The sequence below is a fragment of the Cebus imitator genome, unplaced genomic scaffold (genome assembly GCF_001604975.1).
Source record: "Cebus imitator isolate Cc_AM_T3 unplaced genomic scaffold, Cebus_imitator-1.0 Scaffold69, whole genome shotgun sequence".
In the NCBI taxonomy this organism is placed as follows: Eukaryota; Metazoa; Chordata; class Mammalia; order Primates; family Cebidae; genus Cebus; species Cebus imitator.
In genome coordinates, this window is record NW_016107384.1 from 5,855,602 (window position 1) to 5,869,623 (window position 14,022).

The window sequence follows — 14,022 nt, forward strand, 5'->3', positions numbered from 1 at the left end:
TTTTAGTAGAGACGGGGTTTCACCATGTTGACCAGGATGGTCTCGATCTCTTGACCTCGTGATCCACCCGCCTCAGCCTCCCAAAGTGCTGGGATTACAGGCTTGAGCCACCGCGCCCGGCTAAAAAAATTCTTAACAATATTCTAATACAACTTACATGGTATCTAGCATATAGTAAACACTCATAAATATATTAAATGAATACATAAATAGGTTGAAATGTCCATTCTTGTAAATTCTTATATTTAGTAACTATATATTTTTTTAAGTTATTTTCACTTTTTTAATGCCACACATTACACTAAAAGACCAATTTACTTTTTTTCTGCCCCTCTTACCTCTGGTGGTCCACTAAAAGAATATGCATACAGGATAGGCTGAATCATAATTAGAGACTGGGTCAGATCTTGACGCATAAAATGATGACGATAATATGAACTCTCATCAGGACTATTGTTAAAAACTTGCAGGAAAGGAGATCTTCTTAAATGAAACATAAACTATAAGATAAACATGTGAGATAGCTGTTACTGCTTTTAATATTACAACAGGTGTTTACTATTAGCAAAAGCATTTGATTACAAACTATTATCAACATAAAAAAACATGTTATAATAAGAATGTTCTAATTCCTTCCTCAGAAAGGAATCCTATTCACAATATTTATCGGCTGCTTCAAAATAAAATTCTACAAGAAAATAAAATTAAAGAAATTTAAAAAAATAAAGTAAAAAAAGGATGGCTGGGCATGGTGGCTCACACCTATAATCCCAACACTCTGAAAGGTTGAGGAAAGAGGATGGCTTGAGGCCCAGGAATTGGACAACAGTCTAGGCAGCATAGCAAGACCTTGTCTGTATTTAGAAGAGGAAAAAGAAAAAAAGACAAAAACCCTTTGCTCAAATCTAAGTTACTCAGAGGCTGATGCCAGGTAGTAAACTATGGCCATTCTTTATTTTTAACTCCTACCCCTTTGACCATATCTTTGGGCTTTTTTATTACTACTCATTACCAACACCAAAAGATTCTAAGAGAATAAAAAATAAATTACAGATATTTTCTACTTTCTGCATGACTGATATGATTTTGGCTGTGTTCCCACCCAAATCTCACCTTGAATAGTCAATTCAAGTTTACTTGTCAAGGGTGGAGATAACTAAATCATGGAAAGCAGTTTCCCCAACACTGTTCTCATGGTAGTAAGTCTCATGAGATCTGATGGTTTTATGGTAGTAAGTCTCATGAGATCTGATGGTTTTATAAATGGGAGTTCCCCTGCACACGTTCTCTTGCCTGCTGCCATGTAAGATGTGTCTTGCTTCCTTTTCGCTTTCTGCCATGATTGTGAGGCCTCCTCAGCCATGTGGAACTATGAGTCAATTAAACCTGTTGGCCAGGCATGGTGGCTCACTCTTGTAATCCCAGCACTTTGGGAGGCTGACACAGGCAGATCACTGGAGGTTGGCAGTTCAAAACCAGCCTGGCCAACATGGTGAAACCCCGTCTCTACTAAAAATACAAAAAACAATTAGCCGGGTGTGGTGGTGCATGCCTGTAATCCCACCTACTCTGGAGGCCGAGGGGTAAGAATTGCTTGAACCAGGGAGGCAGAGGCTGCAGTGAGCTGAGATCACGTCACTGCACTCTAGCCTCGGTAACAGAGTGAGACGCTGTTTCAAAAACAAATAAATAAATAAATAAACTCCTTTCACTTAAAAATTACCCAGTCCTGGGTATGTCTATTAGCAGCATGAGAACAAACTAATACAATGGCTTTTAAAAATTGTACTGGGAAGGGTCTATAGTGGTTTAAAAGAAAACTACATATATATATATATACCCATATAATTTCTTAATAATGTTTTCCCTATACCTAAGAAACAGTCTCCAGATTTTGTTTCACTGATTTTTTTCTCCTTTCAATTTCTTCCCTCCACCTACTCCTCACATGAAAGAAATCAAAAAGAGGAAGAGTTAGGCCTGAATAATGGACAGCTACATTGGGTTTTTGATAAAACTGATTAGGATCAGCCCCAAAGTATTCCCACTTGTCTTTAGTTACTCCTCTTAAATTCTTCCAACCCTCAGGTTCCCAGTGCCTATATGTTGTTCCTGCCTGGGACTCACTCAACAGTTTTCTCCCAACATGTCACTCACTGAAATTCTCATTCCTATTCTGTTTTCAGGATCCATAACCCATTGAGAGGCTCTTGCACCCCTTACCACTTCAGTCATTCATGTTTACTCACAGAAATGTCTAATTGGTAAATGTTACGTAATATTTTGAGAATGAAGACTTCCCTTAAATTTGGTCTATGCCATCTTTTAGAATATTATCAGACTTTGAAAACGCAAAGGTATTTCTGGGTCCTCTGCTTCCTATTTCTAGGAAAGGGGGAAAGACGGAAATGTCCAGATCTCTCTTCAGATCTAAAAGCCCAACAAGAAGACTTGAGGCAGGGAGAGAAGAGAAAGAAAGGAAAGTGTAGAGAATTTAGTCAAACACTTAGGTTAATGTCCTCAATCACTTTCCTATTAGTTTCTGCTATAAAAATGACAAAACAGAAAGAATTTTGCATGCTTTAAGACAAGCAGATCTTGCCTTTTCCTGGTTCTCCAAAATCTTACCAGAGGTTTTAGGGGAGTCTCTCCTCTATAAGCACAGCATTTCTGGGTTATAGATCAATAAACAATAAAAGATCTTCAAAAAACAACAACAACAACAAAAAAAAAAAAACACAAAAACAGAGCAGCTCTGAAAAAGAAAGCTCATGCTTTAGACAAAATTCTCCTGGGCAAAAATATGAATTTCCACATCTCAATATTAAGCGTCCTTCCAAGTTAAGCTAAAAGGCCACCTCCTCCTTTAAAAGATATATAAAATCATCCATATGGAAGGATTCCTTTAAGTTTCCTTTAAATTCTGTATATCTCTATAGCATTTCTCACTTTCTGTTCTGTGTTGTTTCTGCGTATTTCACATCTCACCCTCTACAGTAAAAGCTCCTTTTAAGAGGGATCCGTGTCAGTCACCTGTATCCTCCTCAAGTTCCTTGCACATAGCACTCAAAACACACAAACTTAAAAGTATCTATCAAATCAACAAGAAGAATGAAGGGATAGATTCCACTGCTCCAGATGAAAAATATTCTATAAAGTAAATCATATTAGTTTCTTTTCTATCTATCTGGTCTGGCCCCATAGACTTGTTCTCAGGTGATGATACCATACTGTGAGACCAGCTAATTGGTAAAATAACCTCAGATGAAGTCCTTCTGGTACCACTATAATTAGGTCCTCTTATGTCTAACTGAAAACTAACCAGCCTTTCACCTAATGCTACCCAGTGTAGGGGTCCCGTGTAAATCTCTACTCACCACAAATAAATGATTATTTACAAGGCCAGTATAAAAATACTATGCATTTTTCACCAACTACTCACAGCACAATATTAATTTCTTAGCTATCCCAAAATTTACCTAACAAAAAGAACCCAATAAAATAGGTTCTATAAAAAGAGCAATAAAAAAAGAAAAAATAGGAAAAATGAGGCTTAATGCTGTTGACCACACAAGAAAAGAATATGGCTCTGGCTGGGTGTGGCACTATTAGTACTTTGGGAGGCCAGGCAGATGGACTGCTTGAGGCTAAGAGTTCAAGACCAGTCTGGGCAACATAGCAAGAAACAATCCCTACCAAAAAAAAAAAATTAGCTGGGCATGGTGGTACACACCTGTAGCTACTCAGGAGGCTAAGCCCAGGAGTTCTAGGTTACAATGAGCTACCATTGAGTCACTGCACTCCAGCTTGGGTGACACAGTGAGACCCTATCTCTAAAAATGAAAAGAAAAGAATATGAACTTTTTACCTACTTACCTGTGGATAAAGGGAGAAAGTTTCTGAAAATCTGAAGGAACCTGGGTCATCTTTATGATATTCTCCAAATTTCTGACACTAAATAATAAAATAAAATAATTACTAAATAGTAATTCATTTTCTGGAATAAGAGCTAAAACTGTTAGCCACCACACCTGGCAAAATAAATTCTTAAAGGTAGAATTTCTGAGTAAAGGAAAGTTACCAACTGCCTTCTATATATAAAGTTATATAGCTGTTTATAAAGGTGGTACAGATTCATTCACCAGACCTATAAACATTAATGCTCTCCATTTCCCTGAATACTAACCAACTCTAAGTATTATCTTGTTTTTCTAATTCTTACCAGTTTAACAGGTAAAAATTGTTGTCTTGTTCTATGCTGCAACTTTGATTATATGGAAGATTGGTAACTTTTCCGTATGTTGACTGGTCACTTGCATTCCTTCTTTTGTTAATTCTTTGATCACGACCTTTTGCCCATTTTTTACCCAAATCTTATTGACTTGTAAGAGCTCTTATATATGAAAATTCTCACATTCTGTCATGCATATAACAAATGTTGGCACTAAACTCTAATTATGGTAGTTTACCAATCAGATTTTGTTTCATTTTAGTGTAATAAAAATATTTCAACACTTTTGTTTAATGGTTCCTGCCTTTGGTTTCGTGTTTTAAAAAATCCTTCCACATCTAGCAGTTAAATACATATTAACCTATTTCTTGATAAATACAGTCTATAGCACAGATAATAATATAAAATTTGTATAATATATACATATAAATTTCTAATCTGTGGGTTGCCTCTTTCAAAAAGTTTTGAGCCAGGTGTGCTGACTCATGTCTGTAATTCTAGCACTTTGGAAAGCCAGCGCAGGAGGATCACTTGAGTCCAGGAGTTTGAGGCCAGCTTGGGCAACACAGTGAGATTCTGTCTCTACAAAAAATAAAAAAAATTAGTCAGACTGCACACAGGTGCAGTCCCAGTTACTCAGGAGGCTGTGGCAGGAGGATTGTTTGAACCTAGGCGGTTGAGGGTACTGTAAGCTATGATCATGCCACTGCAATCCAGCCTGGGAGACAAAGCAAGATCCTGTCTCATAAAAGAAAGAAAACAACTTTTTTTGAAAACCTGTAAAATGCTCTAGTATCAGTTACTTGAATCATGAGGAGCAGTCCTTATTTACAACCCAACTAAAACACTCACACAAATGGAAAACATAAACCTCACAATGTACTGAAGCATAAAGAAGGTATATCCAAGACCCACTATTTAAGTTATTCAGAAGTAGTTAGACTGGACAGATAAAGCAACAGTAACATGATTTTCTTGAGGAAAATTACATCTCTTACAAAAAGACTAACTCCTTCTTTAATTCAGCAATTATTTATGCATAAAGGCTGCCAAATAAAAGGACCTTAGGGGTCAGTACCTAACCCTTGTAAGAAAATGGTAATGACAAAAGTGGTATCTGTAAAAACAGCAAAACTAAAGTGCTTCATTCCATTGGTGCAGCAAGAGAAAACCTGGCTTGCAGGGAAAGTCCCAATAGTCTTAAGACAGAGATTTCCTGAGCCAAGTCTGATCAGGTGAAGTGTTTACCCACGACGGCTAGCAATGCAGCTAAAAGAAGAATACAATTAGTGGTTGATGGGTAAACCAAAGGTCAAAGATGAAGAAAAATCAGCCGTCAATTTTAAGCTGTGAAACAGAAAAGGTCAGGAGGCAAAAAATGATAAGGAAGCAGGGAGCAGTGGCACAGGGCTATAGTTCCTGCTACTCAGGGGGCTGAGGTGGGAGGATCACTTGAGCCCAGAAGTTCAAGTCTAGCCTGGGTAAGTAACATGGCAAGACCCCATCTCAAAAGGAGGAAAAAAGAAAGAGATGAACAGATCCCTGAAGTTGGATGCGAGATGGATCTGAACAAGCGACTAAGCATAGAAGCAGTAAATCACATGTGGATACCAGTATCTTATGTGATAAATGATTTAGGTGGTAATGCACTTTAGTTTCAGTAGCTATTCTAGAATGGCCTCATTTTCTTGTACTGATAACTTCACTGCTGAATTTTCAGCTATTACAACAACATCAACACAAATAGAGAAAAAGTTCATACTGTTTAGGTATTACAACTTTTATACGTTTTTTACTAAAGAAAAATCTAGGAAATTATATTAACAAATTTCATTGCCTCAATTTGGCATAGTAATACAAGCGTTTTCTTTCCCTTGATGACTTACTAGAGTAACTTTAATTAAAAAGAAACATCATTTTTTGTGTACTGTTTCAGAGACAGTGTGCATTAGAGAGCCAAATTGGTGCTGGCACCACATCTGTTTTGCACACCTTTAACATGAGAGCTCTTGCTTCCCTCAGTCATTATCATTAAATGGAGTCACAAGGCTCATCTGGTCTCTAGCCCCAATTGCCCTGCTGCTGTTTTAAATGCTGCAAAATGTAGAATATGTAGATTGGAAGTAAAGTACATTGTGAGGTTTATGTAATTTTGTAATTTTTGCAGTTGTCTTGTTTAATTAATTACTAGGCCCTTCTGTTTTACATTAGTGCCTGTGTTTTAGAAACATGTCAAACAATGTGGCAACTTTTGAAACTCAGGTATGAGACAAAGTCATGGAATAGACCTAAATGTCCATCAATAATAGACTGGATAAAGAAAATGTGGTACGTATACATCATGAAATACTATACAGCCATAGAAACGAAGAAGATTGGCTGGGCATGGTGGTTCACACCTATAATCCCAGCACTATGGGAGGCTTAGGTGGGCGGATCACTTAAGGCCAAGAATTCGAGACCAGCCTGGCCAACATGGTGAAACCCCATCCCTACTAAAAATACAAAAAAATTACCTGGGTGTGGTGGCACACACCTGTAATCCCAGCTACTTGGGAGGCTGAGGCAGGAGGATCACTTGAACCTAGAGGAGGAGGTTGCAGTGAGCCAAGATCATGCCACTGCACTACGGGCAAGTCTCCATCTCAAAAAAAAAAAAAAGCAACCAGATCATGCCATTTGCAGGGACACAGATGGAGTTGAAAGCCATTACCCTCAGCAAACTAACACAGGAATAGAAAACCAAACACCACATGCTCTCACTTATAAGTGGGAGCTGACTGATGAGAACACATGCACATAGGGGGCAACACACACTAGGCACCTGTGGGGGACGGGGCGAGGGAAAGCATTGGGAAGAATAGCTAATATATGCTGAGCTATAATACCTGGGTGATGGGATATCTGTGCAGTAAACCGCCATGGCACACGTTTACCTATATAACAAACCTGCACATCCTGCCTGTGTATGCCTGAACTTACAAGTTGGAAAAAATAAAAAATTAAAAAACAATGTCGAAATTGAGGTGTGAAATGAAAGATACAAAAGAGAACAACTGTAGACATAAGCCTCCAGAGAAACCTGAGAATTCTGAAGAATTACAATCATATGAGTCATTTCAGTATACTCATGCAACAAGGGACACAAAAAAAATCCATTTTTACAAGGAAAATCAGTGGGTTTTACATGGGACAGTAATCCAAGTTGTACTATTCAATTTGTGTCACATGTGACAACCTACAAATTCAGCAATACCTCTGGCAAGATGGAAAATGCCCTTTACTACAAATCCCAGCAACTCCAGAGGCTGAGGCAGGAGAATCGTGTGAACCCAGGAGGCGGAGGATGCAGTGAGCCAAGGTTGCGCCATTGCACTCCAGCCTGGGCAACAAAAGCCAAACTCTGTCTTAAAAAAAAAAAAAGATGCAGTCTGAGAAACTGAAAAGGTCCTATTTTTAAAAAGTACAATAAGTGAAAGTACTGATGACATGTCACATGATGCTGGCGGCATCTGTGTATAGTAAACTGAAAAATAGATTACAGAGTTAACAAGTTTCACTGATGTCATGTCAGATTTCTAATAACAGTGAAATTCAAGAAAACATTTTTGCTACAAAGAGAAACTTTTCTGCTGTCCTAAATAAGCAAGGGTCAAAATATACTTAATGTTACATCTATCTGGAAACAAAAAATCCACCTTGAAGGAACTGTGTTGGCATTTGTGCTGATAGTGTCCCATCAATTGTGGACCCCATGAGAGTTTTAATCTCTCTCGTTAAAAAAAAAAAAAAAAAAAAAAAAGTGGTAATATTATCATACTGCTGCTTTCCTCCTCTTCCCCCTCCTCCTTCCCCTCCTCCGCCCCCTCCTTCCCTTCCTTCCCCTCCTTCTCCTCCCTCTCCTGCTCCTTCTCCTCCTCCTTCTGATGGAATCTCGCTCTGTTGGCAGGCTGGAGTGCAGTAGCACAATCCTGGCTCACTAATGCTGCTTTTTTCAAAGAGGTACTAACATAAAGAAACTCTTGGGAATGAAATGAAAAAAGTTCTGAACAATTCTACAAAAATGGCTAACTTTTTAAAACAAGTCTAGTTCACTCAAGAATTTTTTAAATTACATGAAAACCTACACCAACAACAAAAAAACTGCCAGACACCGAAATTCGATAGCTTAGCAAACAGAGTTCTCAACAGGGTGTTTAAGCTAAAGATTGCATAAAGAAGTACCTTCAAAGAATTAATGGGCCAGAGGTTGCTGAACAGAAATGGAGCATTAAGCACTGAGCTTAGCCGGGTGTGGTGGCTAATGCCTGTAATCGCAATACTCCAGGAGACCAAGGTGGGAGAGTTGCTTGAGCACAGCAGTTTGAGACTAGCTTGAGCAAAATAGTGAGACCCAGTCTCAACAAAATTTTTTTTAATTAGCCAGGCATGGTGATGGTGGCTCATGCCTGTAATCCCAACATTTTGGGAGAATGAGGTAGGAGAGTCATTTAAACCTAGGAACCCAGGAGTTCAAGACCAGCTTGGGCAACATAAGGAGACTCCATCTCTATAAAAAATCTGTAAATTTGCCAGGTGTGGTGGTATGAGCCTCTAGTCCCAGCCACTCAGGAGGCTGACGTGAAAGGGTCACTTTAGCATGGAAGGTCAAAGCTATGGTGAGCCATGATCATCTTACTGAACTTCAGTCTGGGTAACAGTGAGACACTGTCAAAAAAAAAGGAACTAATAAAGTGCTCTATGTCATAATGCAAGTACAGTAATGGTGTTCTGGCATGTTAAAAACCCAAGTAAGCCAGGCACGGTGGCTCACACCTGTAATCCCAGCACTTTGGGAGGCCGAAGCAGGCAGATCATGAGGTCAAGAGATCGAGACCATCCTGATCAACATGGCAAAACCCCGTCTCTACTAAAAAATACAAAAATTAGCGGGGCGTGGTGGCAAATGCCTGTAGTCCCAGCTACTCAGGAGGCTGAGGCAGGAGAATTGCTTGAACCCAGGAGGCAGAGATTGCAGTGAGCCAAGATTGCGACACTGCACTCCAGCCTGGCACCTGGCGACAGAGTGAGACTGTATCCAAAAAAAAAAAAAAAACCACCAAGTAAATCAATACTACTAATAACTTTATTAGCACATGCCTTAGTAATCAGAACCAGATTAGTACAGCCTTGTCTATATTTTGCATGTTAATATGTATAATTTTTCTACCCCAATTATATTTCTTTTTTTGATACAGGGTCTCACTCTGTTGGTCAGGCTGGAGTGCAGCAGCACAATCACAGCTCACTGCAGCCTCAAACCTCCTAGACTCAAGTGATCCTCCCACCTCAGCCTCTGGAGTAGCTGGGACTAGACATCACACCTGGTTAATTTTTTTTTATTATTTTTTGTAGAGATGGGGGTTTTGCCATGTTGCCCAAGCTGATCTTGAACCCCTGGCCCAAAGTGCTGGAATTATTGCCAATAGCCACCATTCCTGGCCTAATTTCTTTCAACAGATGCATATATAAGAGTTCCATTAAAATGAAAGTAGAAAACTAAGACTATAGCAATGAAGAAATAGGTTAAAAAGCAATAAAAATAGTTATAGTAGCATAGAAATAAATTTGGAACTAACCTCATTCCAGTCAATAAGAATTGAAAAACAACAGGTTACATAACTGTCACTCTTACATTTTAAGGAAAAACAGCAATCTAATTTACTGAAAGAGATTACTGAATTCTATTATTCATTACTGTGCTACTGTCTCAGTAATTTGAATATAAGTTTCTCATACATTATTTCAGACACACTGTTAAGTACTTCAAAAGAGATTATCCGCAACAAACATTTACTATAAATGAAAGCATACAGATTTAGAAAAGCACAGTGTTTACTTCTTACCAGTCGAATGAGCTGTCTATCCAGCCACCTAAGCACATCTGGACCTTCTTCTGTTTCTGCTCTATATATTGCCAGCCGCGCCATAAGAATGGCAGCTGCCTCCTGGTCAAAAGATGCAGCAATGTTTTGGATTTGAGTTTGAGCATCTGCCCAGCTAAAGACAGTAAGAAAGCACAGAAATGCTGCTGAATTATTATATCCACCATATCATAGTTGGCTACCACACACATTTAAAAGATAAAAGATACAGAAACTACTTCGATATTTCAAAATTCCAATATTACTTAGACAAATTAGTTTTAGTTTTTTGTTTGTTTGGTTTTTTTTTTTTTTTTTTTTTTTTTTTGAGACAAGAGTCTCACTCTGTCACCCAGGCTGGAGTGCAGTGACGGGATCTCAGCTCACTGCTGCAACATCTGTGTCCTGGGTTCAAGCAATTCTCGTGCTGAGGCTGAGGCCTCCTGAGTAGCTGGGACTATAGGCTCCAGCTAAATTTTTTGTATTTTAGTAGAAACGTGGTTTCACCATGTTGCCCAGGCTGGTCTCGAACTTCTGAGCTCAGGCAATCCACCCACCTAGACCTCCCAAAGTGTTGGGATTACAGGTGTGAGCCACCGCACCTGGCTCAAATTAGCATTTTTTTTTCAAATCATTAATAGCAGTTTTAGTATAGTATTCATTGTTTTTCAGGAAAAATATAACCAAACCTAAAGAAATCTTCCAAAGTAAGTGTAAAGGCAGGTCTCCAATCACATTCCTTAAAACATTTTGTTTTTTGTTTTTTTTTTTTGAGATGGAGTTTCACTCTTGTTGCCCTGGCTGGAGTGCAATGGCATGATCTTGGCTCACCACAACCTCTGGATCCCAGGTTCAAGCGATTCTCCTGTCTCAGGATCCTGAGTAGCTGGGATTATAGCCATGTACCACTACACCCAGCTAACTTTGTATTTTTAGTAGAGATAGGGTTTCTCCATGGTGGTCAGGCTGGTCTGAAACTCCCAACCTCAGATGATCTGCCTGCCTCAGCCTCCCAACGTCCTGGAATTATAGGCGTGCACCACGGTGACCAGCCAAAACATTAAGATATTTACTAGTCCAGTCACCATGGTGGCACACATCTGTAGTCCCAGTTATTCAGGAGGCTAAGTTGGGAGAATCACTTAAGCCCAGAAGTTTGAGTTCAGCCTGAGAAACAGTAAGACCCTATCTCTAGGCTGATTGTGGTGGCTCACACCTATAATCCCAACACTTTGAGAAGCTGAGGCAGGCAGATTGCTTGAGCTTAGGAGTTCAAGATCCGCCTCAGCAACAAGGTGAAACTCCATCTCTATTAAAAATACAAAAACTAGCTGGGCGTGGTGGTGCATGCCTGTAATCCCAGCAAATCTAGAGAAGACAATTGCCTTAACCTGGGAAGCAGAGACTGCAGTAAGCCAAAATGGCACCATCGCACTCAAGCCTGAGTGACAGAGCGAGACTCTGTCTCCAAAAAAAAAAAAAAAAAAAAAAAAACCTTTAAAGTCATAAAATAAGGAAGTTTTAAAAAAAAAAAAATTTTTTTTTTTTTTTTTTTTTTTTTAAGAGACAAAGTCTCACTCTATCATCCAAGCTGGAATGCAGTGGCATGATCATGGTTCAAGTGGTGCAATCTTGATTCACCTCAATTTCAAACTCCTGGGCTCCAGCAATCCTCCCACCTCAGCCTGCTGAGTAGCAGGACTACAGGCGCGGACCACCATGTCCAGCTAATTTAAAACAATTTTTTTAGAGATGAAGGTCTCACTATGTTGCCCAGGCTAGTCTTCAACTCCTGGACTCAAGTGATCTTCTTGCCTCAGCCTTCCAAAGCACTGGGATTATAGGCATGAGCCACCACACTTGGCCATAAAATGATTTTTACAAGTAAAAATAATAGCATATATGTATGTCTATACACATAGATATTCATGTCCCTATATCCAACTTTAAAATTTCATTTTTTAAAATTTTGTTAAAGCAGAAATATAGAAATACAAAAATAAAGGCTTTTCTCTCGGCCTAAGTAATTCTTGTTTATTCCACTATGAATAAAGTGCCAGAAGTTTCTCATTGATCTTTCAATCATTAGTTATAAAAATCACATATTAAAATTACTTTGTATTTTTTTATCTCCAGTTAATACCCTGACTAAAACCAATTAAAAGTTAATAAGTAAAAATTTCAGTCTAAGGGATTAATTTGTTATTACACACAAAATAGCAGCAATTTATTAAACCCAAATGTTGTATAAATCCAATCTAGTCAAACTGATCCTGGGTAGACTTGGCAATACATTTTATCTGTTTGTTTGTTTGTTTAATATTTCAGACATAGTGACCAGCAAGACTGGCAATACTTAATAGACTTCCTGAAAATAAATCCTGAACCACTTTTACATATAAGAGTGATCCTAAGGGAACTCAGGCAGTAGCATGTTTAAAATTCTTCTCCCTTCTTTCTGTATTTTTAATGTTCTTTCAGTAAGCAAATAATTATTAAATGTTTCCCAGGTGGTTGAAACATGTGAATTATCTCAGTGTAGTAAACAGTAAGAAGCAGAAAAGAATGAGAATGTATAAAAGACGACACTGGTAATTTTGAAAGTTATGTTTTAATGCAATTTAAAGACTTCATGTTTATACTAATAGTTTAGTGTTTTATTACTTTAATTTTAAAAATCAAAGAATTAAAAGCAACACTGTTTGAATCAATACTTTCTCAACTTGACTGACCATATTCATTTGCCTTAATCTAAACTACAAAGGTGACATTTTTTTATTCTGAAAATATAATGGTACATAGAGGAATTACATTGCAAATGAACACATGCAAATTTACTAATTATTATTTGTTTGGACATGAATTAAAAGATATGCTCTTAAAGTCAAGTTTAAAGGGCTTCTGGACATTGTAAAAATCTGTCTTCTACATTTCCCATACCCTTCACTGTGATTCTTACAATTTTAGTTTAAACCAAAATTCCTAGATCAAAGTTACTTTCTATATAAAAAATAGAGTAACTTTGCCTTCTCAGAAGCCTTTCTTTTCATATGGCTTACTCACTTAACAAAAACACTTGACTAGGCCTCTAAAGTGATATTCTTAGTTTAAAAAACAAAAAACAAAAAAAACAAGGTGCTCTGTGGAAATGGTTTGGATAAGTTGACTTGAAAAGATGGATGCTTTTGGTAAGACACAATGCAATAAATGGCACCATAACACACATTATCTCTCTGCAAACGGCCTCATAAATTCTGTGCAAACTGAAAATATATAAGTCCATAATATTTCTCACAAGACAGCACCCTGTGTCTTGAAAGAGTAATCTCACCTTTTAAAAATTTTCATATTAACGATATTTCAAACAAATACAGTAAGAAGAGCAGAATAAACTCCTATATATCTATCACCTAGATTCATCAATTGTTAGCATTTTAACACATCTGCTTTATCAGTCTCTCTCTCCATTTATATACATAATTTTTGGCTGAACTTTTCTAGATTAAGCTGGAGATATTATGACCTTCTGTCCTAAATATTTCCATGTTTATCTCCATGGAACAAAAAAGTCTCTTATATAGCCCCAATTATTAAATTCATGAAATCTAACACTGATATAATGCTACTGTCATACAGAAAGACCATATTCATATTTCCCCAATTGTCTAATAATGGATTCTAAAGCTAATTTTTCCCTGACATCACATTTTATCTAGGACCACACACTGGCATTAGTGGTAATGTTTCTTTAGTATCCTTTAATCTGGACCAGTTACTCAGACTTTCTTTGTCTTCCAAGACATTTTTGAATAGTATAAACCAGTGACTTTGTAAAAAGTCTCTCATGTGGTATGTCATTGTTTCCTTTTTTTTTTTTTTTTTTTTTTT

The 14,022-nt window shown here is 37.8% G+C and overlaps 1 protein-coding gene across 1 annotated transcript in view; it reads right to left on the minus strand.

Annotated features, from left to right (window-relative positions):
* The window catches only part of SEC23A (Sec23 homolog A, COPII coat complex component), a 62,459-nt gene that overhangs the window by 14,532 nt on the left and 33,905 nt on the right, over positions 1 to 14,022 (minus strand). Inside the window, exons 14-16 of the mRNA XM_017530858.2 lie at positions 10,117 to 10,270; positions 3,877 to 3,954; positions 339 to 500 (exon numbers count right to left, since the gene is read on the minus strand). Of these exons, the coding sequence (XP_017386347.1) occupies positions 339 to 500; positions 3,877 to 3,954; positions 10,117 to 10,270 (394 nt within the window). The remainder of the gene's footprint in view (positions 1 to 338; positions 501 to 3,876; positions 3,955 to 10,116; positions 10,271 to 14,022) is intronic.